The following is a 22,593-nucleotide window of genomic DNA, read 5'->3' as shown; positions in this document are numbered from 1 at the left end:
CTCCAACAGAGGCCAAACGCAAGGTCCAGGGTTAGATCCAAATGGTTATGGTGAGCTTTGCAGTCTCAGGGAAAGGACTTCCGGAAGCTTTTTGTGTCCATGTAGCTCAAACAGGAGGTCAGTCAACTGACCCTTGGAGCCAGTTGCGGGGTCCTGGGTTCCAGTTAAGCAGATCCAACTTCCTTCAGGTCCTTTAGACAGCAGGCCTGGGCTTTTTCTAATTCTTCACAGGTCTAGATGTTTTCTGAGGAGAGGTCTGTAGGGTTCACATTTATGCCCAGTGCCAGCATTTGGGTGGAGGAAAATTCTTTGTCCATCCTTAAAACTTTTCTTGTCAGTTCCTCTCCTCCCTACATCTGCTGTTGGAGTCAGCCTGATTAGAGAGACAAAAAGAGGCAGGATTAGGTGTGAGCTTCCTCTGCCAGTGACAGGGTAGACATCAAATAAAGCTCAGAAAGGGACTGGCCACTGCACCCTAGTGACCCTGTCAAGGGTGAAGACCCTTTCACCACAACCAGAGCCCTTTGTCCAGGTGACAGCTGGACACTGACTGGAAAGCCTTTTGGTTATAGGCAACACAAATGACAACTTTCTAACAGTGTCATTTCCAAAACAGTAATATATAATGCAACTTTAACATTATGTTAGATTTCACATTGCTATTAAAATGAGTCATTGAAGCATTTGTCTAGCTGCACCCTAAGTGAAATGAAGCATGATCAGTTGTTACTATGTAACCCGGTGTTTATGTAGGGGCCAGCCTTGCTATACTGAAAAACGACTGAGAATGTATTTCACTGCCAAGACATATAAAACATTAAATTTACATGTCCTACTTTTTAAATACCATGGATGCTGCCTTGTCAGCATGTAGGGCCTACCTCAGAAGTGACTTATAAGTATTAAAAGCTATACCTCTCTGAATAGCTCTAATTGGAGCGAAACACTGTGTCTGTGATTGAATTGCACGATTTCAACTGTGATTTAGTCGCCAAGGATTTGGTCGGATAGTGGTGGAGTGTATGAATTTTATCATCAACTTTTAAGAACGAACATGTGTGACTATCGTTTTTAAATCTCATAATTGCACTTACCACTTTAGCTGCTAACACGGTGGCGCAGGGTATTTTTTACAGATTCTGCACTTTCTCCTGACCCGCGTGCAGCCGAGTAGGCGCTGTCATGGTAGGAGGCACAGGGACCCGCCATCTTGGAGGAAGGGGAAGGTCTGCGGACTAATTGTCGGAGCCCCCCGCCCTTCTCCCGCCCCCATAAAATGTGCATGGGGTCTCGTCCACGCAGCGGGCGCGCCAAAGGCGCGCCAAAGGCAAGCCTGTCTGAACCCGTCCGCGCCGGGCCCGCACTCAGCGCCACCACCCCAGGTCAGATCCCCTCAGATCCTCCAAGGAGGGTCACCTACAATCGAGCTCAGCTCTGGAACCTAGGGGGGGGTAGGAAAGAAGACCAGCTGTTTGCGACTGGCTCCAGATAAAGATCTGCAGCCAGGCCCGCAATGCTGTGCATCATGTAAAGTAAACCTTCCATTGATCATTGGGGGCAGAACCAGGGCCTTCACTCAATCTTCCACGTCCAAAGAAACTGGTAGAGATCAAATTACCAACTGCCTACTTATCAACGTGAGATCATTGGTAAAGCACAGTATTGACTGTGCTGAGCTGATTACGGATCGAAAGATACAAATAGCCTTTATTACTGAGACATGGACGGACGCTGCGTCGGGGCCCGATCTGGTAAAGGCCACTCCACCAAATTACTGCAATTTCGTGTTAGACAGACCGGGTAAAAAGGGAGGGGGCTTGGCCATCATTTATCAGGCGTCCCTACATGGAGTCTTCTTCCCAGTGACCAGAGGCATGTGAAGCCCTGGGGTTCAAGCTGGAGCTTTCTAATCATCATTCCTTTAAGGGCTGCCTCCTGTATAGACCGCCTGGGACGAAGTCCACTTTTTTAGAAGCAGTGGGAAGTATCCTGGAAGAAGCCATTTGCACCAACTCCTTTACGGCTTTGGGTGATTTTAATTTTCATCTTGAAGGAACCACGGATGGGGACACTATGGCTTTACTGGAAGCAATGTCCGCAGTGGGTCTGACCCAGGTGGTCTCTGGGGCAACACATCAGGCGGGCCACACATTAGATGGGATTTTTTCTAATAATCCTGATCTAGTAATCTCTAAGGTTGAACCTGTGTCCTGGACAGACCATGGGGTGATATTATTTACCATCCTTAGCCCTCTGGTTAAAAAGACACGGAGAGAGGGGCAATTATCAAGGATGTGCAGACCATGGAAAAACATTGATGGCACAATCCTTGGAAATTTGTTGACAGCCTCTAGGCCAGTCATCTCCGAGTATACAGAGTGGCTTGATGGGGCCTGCCATAGATTAGCTCCGCCCAAGCTATACCGGCTTGCAAGGCAGGTTCCATCAGCCCCATGGTACTCGGACGAGCTCAGAGAAGCAAAAATAAACTGTAAAAAGTTAGAGCGGATCTGGCGAGTGAATTATCATGAGTCTGAAAAAGAAAGGTTAAAAATCAGCCTAAAGGCATATAAAGACAGCATTAGGAAGGCCAAGAGTGCCTACAATACGGACCGAATTGAGAAAGCTAAAAATTTGGCCAAGGAACTGTTTGACACTGTGGTCAGTTTAACCACCCCTAAACCAGTGACGGTTCCCCCAACATTGAACTTTGTGAATCACTGGCCGACTTTTTCTTGAATAAAGTCCAAGCAATTTTTACCTCGCTAGAACATCAGGTGGCCCTTAGTCGTGCGGAGGGATCCCTACTGCCGGGTCTTCTGAGGAAAAACTATCGGCCTTTAAGCTAGTAAGTTCGAATGAGGTTTTAAAACTCCTGATGGCAACTAAATCTGGGTCACCCCAAGATCCCTGTCCCACGGCAATTGTAAAACTGGCAGCTGCCCCATTGCCAACCACCTAGCCAATATATTTAACCTGATGTTCGAAAAAGGGGTCTTTCCCACAGTGTGGAAGCGGGCTTCCATCCGCCCACTACTTAAAAAACCCTCGCTAGACATCACGGACCCTAATAGCAAAAGGCCAATTGCCAGACTACCATTGCCGGCAAAACTTATAGAAAAAATCATGAACTCCCAGCTCTGCTCATTTCTGCGTAACTTGAAGGGTTTTGACCCGGCCCAACATGGGTTCAGGGAAGGGCACAGCACTGAGACCGCCCTGATCAAATCTACAGAGGAGGTCCGGAAAGTGCTGGATGACGGGGGCCAAGCGGTGCTGATTCTTCTGGATCTGTCAGCAGCCTTCGATACGGTTCACCATGCTATGCTGATGGATCGATTGGAGGGCTGCGGGATCCAGGGGCAAGCACTCAATATTCTGAAGGCCTTCCTGACAGATCGGGTACAAGTGGTGGCTATGGGTGATTTCGAATCAAGACCTTTCGAACTCCCGGGGGGGTCCCTCAGGGATCCTCCCTTAGCCCCACTTTATTTAATATCTACGTATCCTCTCTTGCCCCAGTGATCCGATCCCATGGGTTCGAGTTAATGTCCTACGCAGACGACACCCAAATTGTGGTCTCGGTGCTTCCAGGGAAGGAGCTGGGGGTGGCAGCAAGGTTCCAGGATTGTATGTCTGAAGTTAGCACCTGGATGGCCAAAAGCTGCTTAAAACTGAACTCCTCCAAGACCGAGGTGCTTATTTTTGGGTCAAATATAAATCTCTGGAGTTCCAAGTGGTGGCCCCCAGATATGGGATCCCCGCCATCTCCGGTACAAAAGGTGAAGAATCTTGGAGTCATCATAGACCACCAACTTTCTTTTAAACCTCAGGTCAAGGCGCTAACTTCCTCTGTACACTACACTCTGAAAACCATTAGGAAGGTTTTGCCTTTCTTACCAGAAGGAAGCAGAAAAACGGTGGTGACGGCACTCATACTTTCACGCCTTGACTACTGTAACAGCCTCTTTTTAGAGGCTCAACAGGGGGTGCTTAACAAACTCCAGGTTTTACAAAATGCAGCAGCCCGCCTGATCGGGGGCTTGCCCAAATTCTCATCGGTGGCCAATGAACTACAATCAATGCATTGGCTGCCGATGAGGAAGATGATTCTCTATAAAGACCTCTGAATTGTCTTTAAGGCACTGCATGGTTTAGGCCCAGTGTTTCTTCAGGATCATTTCCAGTGGTATAGGCCAGGGAGACAACTTAGGTCTGCCACTATGGGACTGATTAAAACAACTCAGATCAGGAAAGCACGCTGGGGGGGGGGGTAGGAGCTTTGTTATGGGAGCAACCAAGGCATGGAACCAACTCCCCCTGTTTCTCAAATTAAGCACCAATCTGTTAGCGTTTAGAAAAAACCTCAAAACATGGCTTTTTACTCTCTAGTCCGGCAATACTTTACTCAGGGAGTTACCACTTAGCGCCAGGACACCGATTGGTATTTGTGCGCTCTATAAGTGTTATAAATAAATAAATAAATAAATAAATAAATTAAAAAGGAAGTTTATTCCTGCAAAAGATTTGGTTTCCAGGTCGAAATTAGTTTTTTAAAGCTGCCCAGCCAGGCAGCAGTGGTAGTCCTGGGGACTTGTTTTGCAGTGCTACCCTAAAAGGGGGCACAATGAGTGATGTGTCCCATGAGTAGTATTTAATACACAGGCCCTGGGTACAATAGTACAATTTATGAATGACTTACAAGTAACGTACATTTGCTAATCAGGGATATGCCAATTTTAATATGTTAAAAATGGAGTGTACAAGCACTTTACCTCTAGGTAACAGGGGTAAAATGCACAGGGTTATACATCCAACAAAAATAGATCACAGTAAAATGGCAGATAAATTCTAGGTGACACTACAGGAAGGGCGAATTCCAACACATCTACATCAAGCTGCATACATACTGCAAGTCATGGTTTAGGTCCTTACTGTCTTTTTTCTCAGTCTGTTACTATTCTAGGTTTGCAAATAAGAGTTTCTTTGGGTAGAAATAAAGTTTGGTTAGTACAGACAGCCACCAATCAACAAGTTGCATTTCAAATTCTTACTTTGTGTTTCTCTCGACCATGTACATATAGGGCCTTATTTATGAAGGACTTGCGCCACCGGTGCGTCACTTTTTCCCATGTTAAAAGTGACACACCGGCGGCGCAAGTCCTTCATAAATAAGGCCCATAATGTCTACAAGTACTGATGATATGTAACTCCTACACCTTGTAACCCTTGGTGTCTTATGTACCATTTCCTGTTCATTGATTTACACAGTTGAAATATTTATTATGGTTTTGTGTGTGATGTAATTAGTAGTGCTGTAAAATAATTAAATAAAAAATTAATTAGTAAGTGCTGTTTAAATATTTATTTGTGCATTTACTCATGCACACATACACCTAGCATCCTTATAGTGCCAGCAAATCTCTTGTGTAGAAGGGTTGAACAGATTCAAAAACCTGTCTCCAAATCATAGTTTCTCTGGAATACTAGTGAGGTGATAAGCTGTGTGTCTTTGTTCCCTTCCATTGAATTGGAATCTTGGTGTTAGGCCCCAGATGGCTTCCAGCCAGGATGATACTTGAACAAAAGAAGGGTTGATGGCCCTTTAGTTAGGCCTTTGTTTTAGACACTTCCAAATCCAGCTAAAAAAGCAGAGGTTTATGCTGCTAGTTGAAAGGCAATCCCATTAACCCTCCAGTGGGTTCACCCTTATATCCGTATTTCAATGCCTAATCACCAAGGACAGGAAACAAATCCGGAACACATCTCACTCGAAAAATAAAACTCAACATATCTTAAAAATATGTGCTCACCCAAAGCCTACTTTGGGTCTTTCCCCTTTAAATAGTTGTATCTTGAATGAGGCAGATGCTCTGAAGTTCATGAATGCCAGAAGGGAAATAGTTACTGCAGTAATGAAACTTGGTCTACCCACCTCACACTACACACTCACCTGTTCTTCATTATCCCTGCAGCCACTCCTTTAAGTCACAAATCGTATTGAGGCTGTTAGACCTGGCATCTTTGGGTGTGTTTCCCCTAACATTTTGCCTTCAGATCTCCTGTTTTTGCTAACTTGGTGTTTGCTAGCCTTAGGACTCGGTGCATGTTACCACTGTTAACCAGTCCTAAAGTGCTTGTGTTTGTTCCCTAAAATATGGTAACATTGGTTTGCACCAACTTGGCATATTTAATTTATGTATAAGGGCTTACTAAAGTCCCACAACATGTGTCCAGGGCCTGTAAATGAAATGCTCTAGTGGGCCTGCAGCACTGATTGTGCCACCCACGTAAGTAGCCATTTAAACATGTCTTGGGCCTGCAATTGAAGTACCTGTGTCCGCAGTTTTAAACTACCATTTTGACGTGGCAAAAAAAAAAAAAAATTGCCAAGCCCAAACCTTCCTTTTTAATATATATAAGTCGCACCTAGGGTAAGGCCCTGGACAGCCCAATGAGCTACAAAATGGAAGGACCCGCCCTTACCCCAACTTCTGAACTACCTTTTAAACTGGTCTGTGTACAATTGTAATGCCCTGGAGCCTCTGCAGCTGCAAGGAGCCCGCAAATTAGTATGGAGGGAAGAATTCTAAAGAAGAGGGGGCGCATAGATGAACCGAGAGAAGAGCTTTACGTGGCTCCTGCACAGCCCGGCTCAAGCAGTGAATGTGTGCTGTAAACCAATGAAGATGGCATCCGGGGTCAGTGGGATTGTAATTTCCAATATCTTCTACCACAGAAATCATGCTTGGGACGCTCAGTTGTGAATAGTATGAAATGGTGTGTGGGAATAGAAAATGAAATGCTTCCAATCTGAAAGAAGTAGGAGATTAATATGTGGTGTTTTTGTAAAAGTTCCTCATCTAAATAAATGATTTTCTGTGTTTCCAGATGGCAAGTAGCAATGTAACAGGAAGAACTGAAGCACCAGCAAGCTTTGTGTCTACCGTAACCAAACTCATTGTCGTCACCCAGCCTGAGGCAGGATTACCCGGGGCACTGCTTACTCAACAACCCTCGATACAGGCGGTGGATGATAACGTAAGTGCAGTGTCTCTGAACAGTATTTAATTGCTCTCTGACGTGCTTTTTCAGTCTTGTTCCATTTCATTGTCCTGGTAAAGATAACAGGAGACTGTCAATTTGATGTTAACTGAAAATCCTCTTATTTCTGAGGCAACCTCTGTATTTTGGAGGAAATTCAGCCTTTCGATCCTACTTTTTTAACCCCTTCCACGCTCATGACGAGCTCAGCTCGTCATGTAACGCGGTATTTTTAAAAAGTCAGCGCACAGCGGGAAAACCGCTAGCGCTGATGCGGTTAATACAGTTTCCTCCAGAAATGGGTGACTTACTACCCATCTCTAAATAGGCCCAAAAAACAAAAAGACTCCTGTTTTTCTTTCACACATCAGGGTTTTCTTTAACATGTTCATTTGCCAATATCCAGCATCCCAAATTAAATCACCTCTTGAGTCTTTAAAACTAGTTTGACACAAATGGAGAATTTGACTTGAATGTCACTGAAACGTGCACTGCTAACATTTCTTTGAGAATCAGTGGGATGTTAGAACTGAGTGCATTACAAACAGAGAGCATGCCACAGAGAAGTTAATACGCAGAATTATTTACTGTGGATTCTACGCCCAATCTTTCATTCTGCATTGAATGTTCAGAGAGGGTACGCTAAACTTTGAAAACCTTTAGATACACCAGTCTGACTGGGGCTTCAATAGATACTGTATTTCAACAACAAAATACAGTTCACAAACCTACAGCCAGATACATCCGCCTCTAGCTTTTCTATGTGGAGATCTGTGCTAAAGTGGTGGATATCTCCTTAAATGTGGGTCTGTGAATTAGTCATAAATGTGAAAGGGACCAGGAGAATAGTGGGGAAATGGTCAATAATTAAGAGGGGGTTTTAGAAAACTTTAATGTTGAGTTTGAGAGAGACATAGCAGTACAAACACACACCTGCAAAATAGTAAGACAACAGTTCACAAAATATACTTCTAAACCTACTACAGCCCTTAAGGTATTAGATCAGGCTTAAATGTTAAATGTACTCCAGGCTAGACTAGGAGTAAGCCAAGCACCAACTATGGCCTACAACTGGGACTGCAAAACATTCTCAAAGAAAATATTGGAGATAGGGAATAACATTAACACCCAATAGGAAAAAAATTAAAATATAATACATTATTTCCACATTTAAAATTCTATAAATGCAAAAAATGTGATTATTGATTTATTTTAAATGTAATAATCAACTTAATTGAAAAAAAATTAAACATTTAAAAAATATATACGTGTTAAAATTCATCAAATATGTAACTTTTCAGCCATGTATACTAAATAGTAAATAAAAATGCTAATGAGGGTGAGCAATGGTTTTGTTTAAATTATTGTTTGAAAATTATTATTTATAAATTATATTGATTTATTTATTTAAAACAGTTGTTTTGATGAGATAATGTGCTGTAAAAGATATTTTGATCACATAGTGCATATTAAGAAATATTTTAAATTAATTCCAATTCATTTTGTACAATAAATACTTTTCATTTTTTTTTTAATATTCTAAACTTTATTATATTACTCTATACTTTCCCATGAGGAGATCTCCAGCCATTTGGTCGAGATGTCCATCAGTAGGTGAAAAGTTGCTAGTAGTAGCTTTACACTCATAAATTCGGTTGTAGTAGATGCCACCCCTCCATTTGATGGTTAGAGATATGTAAATCTAGACTTGGGTGTAAATCTCCACTCAGAAATAGTGAATTGCAAAAGAGAGTTAGATGTAGAAGAAAATACATGTATATATTTAACTTTGTGAAAATAGAAGTGTAAGTTATAATTGAAAATGTGAGATGCATTGAAAATCCTTTCATTAGCGGCAGTAATAGGCATCTGATAGGCCACCCAATGTAAAGCACCCCTCTGATATGATGCCTATCTGTTTATTTCCTATACACATCCATTAGGTATACTATGGCAGTACAGACTGAGTAAGACTCAACAAATGTACCCCACGCACTTAGAAAAAAAGCTTCTAGTGGATTAGGGAAATTTGTCTCCCCTCTGGGGGTCTGTCTTCAGAAAGCAAAATGCCTGCAGGTAACCTTGCCACTGTAGCAACAGTGTTTATCACCAATGCAGCTCCCATAGAAGAAAGAGCCTGTTGGAGAAACAAACATGCAGATGAGGCAGGGGATTTTAAAAATAGCAGGCAGACTGCAGCTGGCTGAAGCCTCCACTGTTCTTGCAGTGCAGCACCCAGGATCCACAAGGCTTTGTTTAGAGATAGGTGGTAATAAGATAGATGAGAATCATTACAATATATCCTGTATACCCACCTGTCACATTTCCTAACACGTTGTTGTTGGGTAAGTTGCCAGGCCTTCACAATTTTACAAATGGTTAACAGCAAACATATTTAGTTTGTTCTCAAAATGCACACAATGCAATAGTAGTCCCGAGCATTGAAGGAAACTACTTTTTGTGCATATGTACTTTTTGTGAAAGAGCAGATTGTCATAACTCAAAATGAGCGGACTAATTTCCCCATGCTATATGCTGTAGTGGAAGGAAGACAAATGTGAATGGCACAGGTACGATAAATGAACAATGGATGAAAGCCCCTATAACTAAGTACATCATGAATATTTTATTTTTTTAAATCAAAACGTCTAGGCTAACATTAGGACAAAAAAATAAAGTAAACAAAAAACAAAGATAGTCATATAGCCTGAGCCATTTCAGACACCCATATGCACCATGTTGCACAAAAATTAAACAACAATAACCTAAATGTAATATACAAATCTGAATACAAATCGTCAAATAGATGTAAACATTTGCAGACCCCAAACAATTCACATTTTATAAACATTAAAGAATATTTTCAAAAGTCAAAAAGTATTATAACCGAAAACTAGGCCCGCATGCTAAGAGATAATGACACAGACACTGCTTGGTATGTTACTGATCTGGCCTCGAGCACATGAACTCGGGCCCTTTTATAACCAGGCCCACGTCACCTTTGACGTCTGTAGTGGATGGGTGTGGGGTGAGTGTATGGCCAATCCTTAAGGGAGTGGCTGGTAAACCAGTACCTGGTGTGACCAGGACACTCCACATTGACGCCATTATTTTAGCACAAAAAAATGTTGCCTGGGAAATCTGGTTAATGCTTTTATTTTACCAAGAGTTGTGTCACACGAGAATCAGCGCAAAAGAAAGGTATAATATGAAATGACTCCTTATGACACTTTCCGAAGTAAATCTGTTATGTAAAATATTATCCTGAGTTATTTCCATGTTAATGCACAATGAGATAGAGAAGACAAAAACGAATGTCATTCGTTGTGTTTCAGAACAACTGCGTGGCTGTTGGTGCTAGTGCATTGACCCTGACAGCCAAACTTAAGAACTCAGCAAATGCAGATGTTGCTGGTGGACTCACAGGAAATACCACGATTCCATTCAGCAGCTGCTGGGCCAACTACACTGATCTTGTTTTGGTTCCATCTGGTAAGAATCTTTCTTAATCTACTGCATTGATTTATTTGGTTAGGTTGTGATGTGCGTGGTGTGCGGATATTGTTGCACAAAGCTATATTGAAGTGAAATCTTCATACTATCTTACAATTCAACATTGCTTGTACCATTTTTCAGATGATAAATTGGTCAAGTTATTGTTCAAGTCATTTCGTAGTAACAATCTGCCTATCTGTTTTTGCCTTTTCTAAACGTGTGAAATGCCAGTGGCCCAATCACAGAAGGTGCCCCTGGGGCACACAGCCATTTAGAACAGAAAGGGCTGTAGACACATGTGTGCCCCTTCCTGTAAGACTGATAGCGCTGGCAGTATCTTAAGAGGGTGTTCCCACATTTGCATGGGGTGTGGCCACATGATGCAGGAGAGGGAAACGCTTTGCCTCTGCACTTGTGCTGTACTATGGACGTGGACGCAGAGGCAAAGAAGCCATCAGAGGTGCACCGACTACTCCTCAAAGTGCACTGTCAGTGTGCTCCCTGAAAGCAGCCTTCTGGGAGGCTTAGGGGGTGTCAAGGACCACACAGACCCCGCTTGCATGTGTACAGTTGCTCACTGCACCTGCCTGCAGTGAGATCTCTGTATCCCTTTGAAGAGCAGGTGGGTGCAATATGCACAGTGAGAGACAGAGCAGCTGCTACAAACAGGCACCCAGTCTTTCACTAATCCACTGGGGGCGACTCACTGATGGTGATGAGGCCCAGTGCCCTGGTGTCCACTTGGAGCACCTTGTCAAAGATGCGCAGCGGTGCAGACCAGTGCTAAACACCTTACCATACTACAATGTTTCTATTATCAGATATAATGACTGGCAATGAATGGATGAAAGGCAGAGTTTCATCCAGGCTTTGTCTTATTCAGCCTCATAAATCTAAGGTCACTCCAGTGTCAGAACCGCAAGCTTAACTTGCTGTGCCTTTCAAAATCTCTCTTTGTTAAGGGGGAAACAAATCTTTCTTGGTTGAAGAAGGATACAAGGCTGTAAGTTGGACACTTAAGGATATGTACAGGTTTTCGGTCATGTATCAGATAGCCCTTTTTCATTTTCAAACCGACCCTTGGTGTGCTTTACCCCTAACTTTTGGCTTCAACTCTCCTGTATTTGCTGACTTCGGTTTTGCTGGGGTTAGGTCCATATGCACCGGACTGGTCCTGGTGAATTACATTTGGTGACTGGAAAAGTGCAGATGGTTGTTTGCGAGTACGGCAAACTGATCTAGGAACCAAGGGCTAGATGTAGGTAGCCCTTTACCGGTCGGAATTGGCCGAAAATACCGATTTTCGGCCGTTTCCGACCGGTAAAGAGCTATGGAGATGTAGGGGCACAAAAAACTGACATATTCGGTAATTTTACCGAATCGGTAATTTTACCGAATCGGTAAAATTACAGAATCAGTCAATTTACCGAATCTGTAAATTTTACCGATTCGGTAAATTTACCATTCGGTAAAAATACCGAATATGTAATTTGAGATGTAGGTAGCTTTTCTAACAGTGCTACAGGGCCTTTAGAATTCGGTATTTACAATGCAATACATTACGAATTCTTGTGTACATGCACATCTGTGCATGTACACCTGTGCCATGTGGCACACAGACATGCCCTAAGGGCATGTATGGCGCAAAAGCGAGTTACAGGGGTGCAACCGGGTGTCAAAGTGACACCCTGTCCCCCTTAGCAATTCGGTATTTTTACCGATTCGGTAAATACCGAATCGGTATTTGCTATTGAATCCTATGGGCTTCAAGGCCCATAGGATTCAATGGCAAATACCGATTCGGTATTTACCGAATAGGTAAATACCGAATCTTACCGATTCGGTAAAAAATACCGAAATTTTACCTACATCTCATTTACAGATTCATAAATACCGAATCGGTAAAATTCGGTATTTATGAATCGGTAAATTAGATTTACCTACATCTGGCCCCAAGTGTTTATCAGTTCCAAGTCCTGAAGAGAAACCATAAATAAAGGCACTGTTTAGAAACACGTCGACAACAGCACAACCTACAAGCGATTAATAAGGCATTGTAATCAGGAAAATAATAACAAATTTGACAAATCAGCCCCGTGGTTATAAGTGCAGTGCATTGTGAGGTTGCTTGGCCCATTTGTTCAGGAGTAGACAAGTAATTACAATTTATGTTAAGTTAGGTGTTCTGGTGTTTGGACAAATATATTCGAGAATTGCGAGTGTTGATTTGTATTGTCATAACTGATGTGCATATTTATATTGAATTTTGTTCATTATTGTGTGTACCAGTTTCTGTTCATGTATGTTGGATGGGTTTATGTACTGAGTATATATTGCCTCCAGTATATGATGAAATTGTAAAATGACATTATTATTATGTAAAATTATATTTGATGATCACTGTTATTAAATAGAATGTTTATTAAAAATTGAGTATGTTTAAAGAGTCAGTTAGTATTGGTAATTGTTGTTTTTGACTTTTAGAAATATGGAATTTTCTTGCATTGGCCATTTGGTGCCTGTAGCCTGCCTTTGGTCACATGACTGTGTGTAGTTCGCAGTTGGGTTTTGTGTATTCCTCCTAGACAGCCTCACACAGTCTGAGCTTAGGTGTGACTGAATGGACCAAACCTTCCCGGAAGGGAGGTAGGAGCTGGGCCCAGTCTCACTTACACCTACTGTCTCCACACAAAGGGCTGCATACCCCCTGTAGTTAGTCTAAAGTTAGGGCAGGTAAGGCAGGGCATTAGTGCACTTCAAAGGCATGCCACTAGAAGCTTGTCCCCACTTCAAAGGCACATCTTTGTATAAAAGAAGGACTTCAGACACCACCACTTCAGTACACTTCTGAACCTGTGTATACTCTGCCAGGAAGAAGAATTGTTGTGCTACTATAAGGAATGCCACTCTGTTGGACTTCTGCTGTGAAAGAACTGCTAATCTGCAGCCTGCTGCCCTCTTGCCTGGGTGGGAAGCACTGGACCTGCATCTTTCAAACCCAGAACTAGAGTGACTCCTAGGACTAGTTGGCTGGCCTCTTGATTTGAACCCCAGGGACATAACTGGATTTCAACAACCTTATATCTGCACCTGGACTCTGCCATCAGTGAATCTACCCAACCAAATTGTGCCACCCCCATCCTGGAGCCTTAGAACTTGGCTTAAGGTACTTTACCAGCCTCTGTGGTACTAGTGGGACCGACATATCTTGTTAGAACTGGTATCTTTGGCATGTTTTTCTCCTGTCTTTTTTGCTGCTCACCACCAGTTTTTGACCATGAGCTGGATTTCCTTTTGGTGTTTTTTTTTTTTACTCTGGGCACTTTGTCACTGCTTATCAGTGCTAAAGTGCAAGTGGTCACTCTGTAATTCGTGATTATAATTGGTGATCCATGATTGGCATATTTGATTTACTGGTAGGTCCCTAGTATATGTGCCCAGGGCTTGTAATTCAAATGCTACTAGGGGCCTGCAGCACTGGTTGTGCCACCCATATTAGTAGTCCTGCAAACATGTTTTAGGCCTGCCACTGCAGTGTCTGTGAGTGCCAGTTTAAACTGCCATGTCATCCTGAAAGTGCTCCCACTTGTCAGGCCTAATCTGTCAATTTTTCTACAAGCAAGGTACCCCTAAGTTATGCTCAAGATAGACCTCTGGGCAGGGTGCAGTGTATTTAAAGGGTAGAATATGTGCTGGTGTGTTTTATATGTCCTGATAATGAAATCCTGCCAATTTTATTTTTCACTATTGCATGGACTATCTCTCCTATAGGAGCTTCCTTGTTACATCTTGTGTAACCTGCATTAGGGAAGGGATAGAGATTTAGAGTTTGGCCTTTCTGAATTCAGAAATTAAAAATGTATCTTCTAGTGAAGTTGTTTTTTAAATTGTGTGTTCGAAAATGTGGGCATTTGCTTGCTTTACCATTTTAGGTCTCAGTCTGCCTGTGGAATCGACATCTGGTTTAGGCTGACAGTTGGGCTGTTTGTGCATTCACTCTAGACAGCCGCACAAAGGGACTTGAGGTGTGCTCTGCATATCTTGATGTACCATCACCAGGCTTGTGGGTCTTCTTGAGCTACAGTGGTGGGAGGATTTGTCACTGACTTATTAATAGAACTGTGCTGGTCCTCACACAAAGCTGTCTACACTCCCCTGTAGTGTGTTTGGAGCAAGGTCATGGAAATGCAGGGTCTTGTGCACTACAAAGACTATCCTTTGAATGTTGCTCACTTCTGGAAAACTGGTATAATAACTGGAGCTGTGACCCTGCATTTTTAGAAAACTTTTGGACTAAGAGGAGATTCTACCAAGAAGAAGAGCTGGATAAGCTGTAGGAAATTAACTGCCAGCTTGTTGCTGTGTTGGACTGGCTTTGCTGTTTGCTGCTCCTGCCATAGAGAGTGAAAGGACTGGACTTTGATTTCATCAAGGGCTTATGGGGGCTTGGTTCCTGTTAAGGAGTCTCAGGCCATCAGCAACTTTAACTGCAGCCCCTGAACTCCTCTCCTGAGTCCTGACTTGGCCAAGTGGTGCCAATCCATTTCTAGGCCCTTGGAGGTGGCTTCTGCTGCAAGAAGAGAAGAAGATCCATGCACCAACCTTCAGCACCTATTTTTCCCACCACAGTCATGTTATGTGGTTGAAAACCCAAAGCATCACCGCAGTGCGGCCGAAGCATCAACGAGTCCTGAACACCATGTCTTTGACGTCTGAGACACCTGCTCCTATTCCAGTGCAGGCCCTGCTGTGCGGCTCAACTTTCAATGTATCACCTGTATCATGGCTGGGAAATTGATGCAGCGCCTGTTACGCTGCTACCACATCAACTAAGCATAACCGGATTTTACACACATCACACTGTGCGCCAAGTCTTCATCAATGTTGCCCAGAAATAAGGAACGAGGCTGTGTGCCCGAAACTCAACACATCAACTCCCCTTGCAGAAAGGAATCAATGTATCACCTCTTGACAGCAGGGAATCGACGCATCACATCCTCTGTACCGCAGCAAGGAATTGACGCATCATCTCCTCTGGCAGTAATGAATTGATGCATCACCTCCCCTGAGAGTAAGGAATCGGCACGTTGTTTTGTTTTCGGCACCTCACCTCCCTTGATTCTGTTTTTGTCTTTTAATTTTGACACAGCTCAGGAACTTTGCACTAAAAAGTGACACATCCATATTTTTCTACGAACTGAACTGTTCCTTTTAAAGTGATATCTTTGCTTGTGTATGTTGGATTTTTCTCATTTTGGCCTTGTTTCACTTAGATACATTTTGGTTATTTTTTAAACTGATATGGTGTCCATTTGTAGCATTTTCACTGTGCTACTGTATATTTATGCTTTACACGTTGCCTCTGAGATAAATCTAATTGCTTGTGCTAAGCTACCAATTTGGTGAGAAGGGGTTTTATTGGGTGTGTAACTTCCTTACCCATAATAGAATAAGGGTCCCTAATTGGACAGTTTGTATGCCACTGCCAACTAGAGAGCCTCTTTTCAAACACATCTCCTCCACTGTGCAGTGCAATCCTGAACAGAAGCGGCACATCTCAGCTGTTGCATTGATTGGAGCCCTCACAAAGACTCGCATTGCTACCACTGCAAGCATCTCCTCCGGAACTGCCACCTCAGTGTAGGCCCTTATATCTCTCATTGACGGCAGCATTGACTGTGACACTGGACTCCGAATGAAAGACTTTTAGCTCTTAGGAACTGATGTATTTCCCCGAGTGCGTGCCACATCTTTGTTGCCCGACTTTGCATCTCAAGCCCCATCAACAGGATGACTCGATGACACAGTAGCTTTGCCGCGTCTCGGAACCAACACATCGCCTTTGCTGAGTGAGACAGATCCATGCAACGCTCCGCAAACCAGGATTTAACGTACTATGTTCAGCGGGTCTAAGTGGGTCTCTGTAGCCAGCCCACACTCCATTGAATTCAGCTTGAACTAGTGACTTTCTTCTGGCCCTATGCAACCAGATAGCCACAGAGGGAGCTTTATGTCTTTTGTCTTTTGCTGCTATTTACTCTATAAACTTTTCAAATTCAGTACCTCCATTTCTACTAATGGGATTTTTGATGTTTTGGTCTGGCTTTATTTATTACGTTTTGCTATTTAAGGCCTTATGTATTCTATGGTGGTCCATGGGACCGACGTAGTCGTGATGGCGGTCTGACCACCCCCACACTGCAGGACTGCCCACAGTACTATAAGTTTAGCAGTCAGACTGCCACTGAACTGCCGCTACCGCAACGGATCAAGGATTCTGCAGCAGTCTGGCAGTGGTTCGAGGCCAAAATATGCTGGTGGTACCAGAGTGGTACCACCGAGCATATTTTGAGGTGCCCCTCAACCGCCCCTTTCATGGCAGCAGTGCAACCATGAAAAGGGTGGTGGTAAGGCAACAAAGGGGCGGTAACGGGTCCCATTCTTGCCCCTGTGTGTGGGGATGCATGCAGTGAGGGCACATAGTTTGCCCCCTGTAGCTGTGTATCCCTAGTTCCTGCACAGGAAGGAATGTGTGGCATGGTGCATTCCTTCCCGTGCAAGACGTGCACTGGTGGTCCCACAATGAGCCTTTAAACAGCACAGCTGCCAGACCGCCACAATGGCTGACCACCAGACCACAATATTTCTTGTATTCAGGTGGGCAGGTGGGCGGGGTTGATTTTCTGTGGTCCTGCAGCAGATAAGTGGTGTGCCGCCCGCTCCAGGACCACCCAAACTAATTATCAGGCCCTTAGTCTAATGAGGCATGGGATCTTTTTGTGTGGTGTTTTCACTGTTTTACAGTTTGAAGTGTTGCACAATTACTCTACATATTGCCTCTAAGTTAAGCCTGACATCTCTGTGCCAAGCTACCAGGGGGTTGAGAACTGGTGAATTTTTGGGTTTGCTTGTTCTTTACCCTGATTAAGATTGCGGTTGCTGCTTGACTAGGGCTCACACCCCAGTCAACCAGTAACCCAATTTAAAACAGTCACCCCCAAAAAAATGCTGAAGTTTATTATGATCAGAGTTGTAAAACGCGTCTTTTGAATTAGTGCTTTTTGTCTTACCAGTAGTTATAATTAGAGTATCATAGTAGGAAAGGGGTATCTTGCAGAGAAAGGGAGGTGTAAATCTTGTATATTGTGCTAAAAAAGCCTAATTTATGAACAGACGGGATTGCAAGACCTCCACCTTTTTGTCTTCTGCAACACCCCTGTCCTGCCATGCTCGTCTAATTACGAATATTGACAATCTGCAGTGTTGAGAATATTCCGATGCATATCCATTTTGTGCTTATAAATTCAATTGATGTACAAATAAACGTTTGTGAATGTAGACTCACATGATTTTTCATAGACTATAAAACATATTTCACCCTAAGATGGTATCACAAGTTGTGTTTCCACAAATTTCCCCAGTTTCTGTTAAAAAGGGAACAAAGATTGTCATCAAGCATTTAAATCCCACTTTGCCACCAATTGACATCTGCAGTGCCTAGATGCTACAAACGCGATTGCCTGTGATGTATGCCTTTGCATTTATTTGCCCAGGTAGCATTTTTAATAAAAACCCTGAACAAAGTAAACACCCCTCATCCTATTCACAAAGGCCTTTTGAAGCATGGAAAGTAGTACTTCTGTGGCACTCTTTTACATACTCTTACAAGCCTTTGTGAATTGTCCACAAAAACATCTAAAACTGAATAAAATGCAATTATTCAGGGACTATTCCTTTACACTTTGTCCAAATAGAAAAGACTGTGCTCTCTTTGCTCTTATACTGATTGAGAGTTGATTGTTTCAGGGCCAATCCACAAAGGCACATACAAGTACATAAATAGTACTCTGTTAGTACTTCTTCCTGCACTCAAACAATTTTGTGTATGGGCCTCACAGTGCTTAAGAACAGTGTTGTTTCGCGTGAGTGCATTGAATGTCTTGATAGTTGATTTAGTAGGTATATGAGGTTAAGACTGTATGTGGAAACAGTTGTTTGGGTGAGTGAATCTCTTTATGGGTGTGGTGATGAGTAAATATATTTCTCAATGATATATGTCTAACAAACTAGAAATATAAAAGGCAGTGTATGTGACAGTTGTTGAATATAAATAGGTATACATAAGACTCAGTGATTGTATGAGTGACCATATGGATAACTGTATACTGCAATAGTGATTTTATAACACACTAAGTATGAGTTACTATCTATATGAATAAATAAAGTGGTGTTTGTGTAAGTGTGTAGCTTAGTAAATATAAGTATGATCAATTGTTTGCACAGGTGAGTAGGATGACTGCATAAGTGAATAGGATGTGTGCTGGTGTGTAATGTTGATGTAGGGTGTATAAGTATATTTAATAGTGTTCTATTGATCTTTGTTAGCATGTATGAGTGACTCTATGGGTAAGTGTTTAGATGTGTGTGTAGATGTAGGAATCACTGAGTGTTTTTTTTAACTTGTATTGGTATGTCAATCGTTTCAAGTATGATACTCCATATTTTATAATGAGTGTTGAAAGGTTATACCAGTGTATGACAAGATGTATCAGATTGTCAAGTGGATGATGTCATCAGTGATGTCATTTGAGATGTCATCAGTGATGTCACTGACCATGTCATGAATGATATAATATGTGACATAATCAGCAGTGGATTGCGGGCGCGCAAGTTATAGTTAGTACAACTAACTATAACGGAGGTATTTCAATGGTTTTGTACGAGTGAAATGTCCAACTAACTATAACACCCCTAAAACCTATGTTTTTTTCAGTACATTTCTAAGGTTTTTTAAATGCTAATTCCTATGGCCCCCATGGTCACTCAGGTTTGAAGTGGAATTTTTTCTCCAACTTAAAACGCGCCACAGGGCGTGTTTGCAGACATGTCACCTCAGGTCCCGCCCCCTTCCTTCACCATTGTGCAAACGCTCCTTATGGTGCATTTTAAGTTGAGGAATTCCTCTTCAATCTTGAGGGTCCCTGGGAGCCAACTAGCCCACCAGGTACCTCCAGTAAGCGCCACAGAGGTGTAAAAAAAGGTGTGGCCTCTGAACACCTCACTGCAACGCAGTCCCCGGGGCTGGGTGGGCCTGAGAACCCCTCCACTCAATTCAAAGAAGCCCCGGGGGTGGCGGTCTCCGGGGCTGCGGGGGGGCCGTGAGTCCCCTGCCTATAATATGTTCAAGCCCCGGGGGAGGCAGTCCCCGGCGCAGTGTGGTGGGGATTGGGACCCCCCCACCCTTTTTTTTGATGATGCCCCCGGGATCTGGCCCTCCCGGGGGCAAATTAGCATGTTTAGCATGGAAGACAGCGCTTCGTTTTTTTTTATCTGCAGGATGCGCGCATCCTGTGCGCATCCTCCCGTTTTTTGTTTTTTTAAAACAATCATTTTTTTGGGGCCTTGGGGGTCCTCGTGGGACCCCTGAGCAGGCCTAGGGGGTCAGGGTGTTTCTACGCCACCCCCTTTTTGCGTTTTGCGAAATTTTTTAATAGGTTTCTTGTGCCTCGGTTCTACCGAGGCACAAGATGGCTGCCAACACTTGCTGATTTGGAGTGTTGACAGCCAATTAAATTACAGCTCATGCACGGCAGGGTGCACTTAGGCTGCACTTAGGGTATGCGGATCCTCCGAGCCCATAGATATATATATACTTTTAAATGTCATTTTCTCAGGAACTACTGAATGGATTTACACCATTTAAGCAAAAGGCACGATTCTGAACTAAGGACTACCCCTTTGCCAAATTCGGTGTAATTCCGTTCAGCAGTTTGAGCTGTAGCTGCGGCTAAAGGTCCTATGGGAAATTGCATAGGGAAAACTCGTTTTGGGACCCCCCTTTTTTCTCGGCCCCCGCTTGACGAATCACAGTGAAACTTCCAGGATAGGAGCGGACCAGAGCTGGCAAAAAGTTTTCAAAATTTCACGAAGATTCGTCAACCGGGCCAAAGTTATTCTTAATAGAAGAATAGAATAGAATAGAATAGAATGTGGCGTTTCTATGGGCAATGTGTGGGAGTTTCCTACACAACTCCCATGGATTTTGAAGGATTCCTTGATGTACCAGAAGTGGTAGACCTGGGAGTGTGCCAAAAACCTACACCTCCCATGGTGAGGTGTAACAATGAGAAATATGTTTATTTCTGGATTGTTTCCCTCTTTCTGTGTACACTTGTAGGAAAGTGCCACTTTTTGACATGGTCACCCCCGCATTTTGCTTGAAAAATTATGTGCTTTCGACTGAAAGTGCACTCAGTTTTGGCTAACCAGGTCCACAGTGCCAAAGATCTCTACGAAAACTGTAGAATTGTTCCCCCAATTGAACAAATATAGAGCACCTTCTGTAGGTCCCTAGTAAATGGGACCCCGGTACCTAGAGCCTGAGGTACTAAAGTGGGCCCCTAAGTGCTGTAGCACAAATTGTGCCACCCTAAGGGACCCCTCACCAAGCACATTCTAGACTGACATTGCAGGCTGCATGTCTTGGTGCAGACAAAAGGGAAAACATAACATGTCACACATCCCTGTGTGCCATGTCCCCTAACACTGATGTCAAATTTGTAAATCACCCCTACCGCAGGCCTAACAGTCCTAAGGCAGGATGCTGAATATTATATGTGAGGGCATACCCGCATAAGCAGATATGCCCCTGTCCTGGTCAGTCCTATTACTGCAAGTGAAGCTATTTTAAGACATATGCTGGACTCCGGTGAAAACGAGTTTTCCAGCCACATGATGGCTTTACTTAAAATACGATGTTTGGTATAAAACATCTTGTATTTGCAAACCTACACTGATGCCAGTGTTGGATTTACCAATGCATGCCCCCAGAGGGAACCTTGGAGGTGCCCCCTGAAAACCTACCAGCCTCTGGTGTTCTTGCTCACTGGTTTCTGCCAGCCTGCCACCCATGACACTGTTCTGACCTCCCAGGGTGAGAGCCTTTACTCTCAGGAGACCCAGAACAAAATTATTATACACTTGAGATCCGAAAAAGAACATTTCCGAATCCAGAGGGTTAAGAGGTCCCTTCACAATTGAAGGGGGGATGGTGGACACGTCTCCCTAGTGTATCTACATTAAACATACAAGTATCCCACCTAGGACCACTGGTCTGGCCCTTAAAAGAATAGAGGGGCAGAGAGTAAAGGGGTAGGTCACCCTGAGTGGGTATAGTAGCTCCGCGCAACTAGTACGGGGAAGAAAAAAATTCCTTTTATTTTCTATAACCCTTACACACTCTAGTTGTGTCTTGTTTTATGATTGTGTTTACCCCAACTCCTAAAGGTAAGGCTGGGCTCAACCGTATTTGAGGGAGCACTTACAAGAAGGGTAACTAGGGAGCTAAACTAGAGATTAAAAATCCCTCAATTTCTCCAAGGTATCCCTTTATTCGTGAAGAAAATGGGGAAACTGGAGTGAGTGTTACCAGGCAACTGCTATGGATTTTAATGTACTCCCAGATGCACAAGACATTGTAAACCTAGGAATGTGTCAAAATCTTCTGCGTCCCAGGTGAGCTGTAATGAGGAGAAGTTTATTTCTCCTCATTTCTTTTCTTTCTTTGTGTACTGCATTCTGCAGTAAATATAGAAAGAGGAAAACACATTTATGGATTGTTTTTTGTGCAGGAAGGTGTCCATTCCTTCGCAAAAAGAATCCTGCCTGTAACTCAGGCCCCCTTGCACCATGGTGCAAGGAGGCCTGCATTGGCACTAGACTGCCGAAAAGGCGCCAGCGCTGAGGGAATGGACAAGAACGCACTGTCTTAGATACATACGATGCAATCCTGTCCTTTCCCTGTGCAGCAGGGCAGCGCATCATAGTGACTTGCTGCGCTGCCCTGCACCAGGATTCCAGTAAATATGCCTCTAAGTGTAGCTCGACCTGTCTCTTCTAAAACTCGCCAAAATAAGTCAACTTAGTATGGCCTGGTGGCAATGCATAGCTCACTAATGACCCCGTGTCATGTTTCACGTGGTTCAGTCCTGGATTTTCCTGGAAACATTACTTTGCTTCCTGAGACATCTATTTCCCCCCTTTAAATGACCTTTA

At 43.3% G+C, this 22,593-nt stretch overlaps 1 protein-coding gene across 1 annotated transcript in view; it reads left to right on the top strand.

Annotated features, from left to right (window-relative positions):
• Positions 1-22,593, top strand: part of PKHD1L1 (PKHD1 like 1) — a 466,042-nt gene that overhangs the window by 433,206 nt on the left and 10,243 nt on the right. Inside the window, exons 71-72 of the mRNA XM_078686145.1 lie at positions 6,892-7,041; positions 10,380-10,536. Coding sequence (XP_078542271.1) covers positions 6,892-7,041; positions 10,380-10,536 — 307 coding nt within the window. The remainder of the gene's footprint in view (positions 1-6,891; positions 7,042-10,379; positions 10,537-22,593) is intronic.

This window comes from Lissotriton helveticus, chromosome 4_1 (genome assembly GCF_964261635.1).
Source record: "Lissotriton helveticus chromosome 4_1, aLisHel1.1, whole genome shotgun sequence".
In the NCBI taxonomy this organism is placed as follows: Eukaryota; Metazoa; Chordata; class Amphibia; order Caudata; family Salamandridae; genus Lissotriton; species Lissotriton helveticus.
Note: the sequence above shows the minus strand (reverse complement) of the source record. Positions and strands in the feature narration are given on the sequence as shown.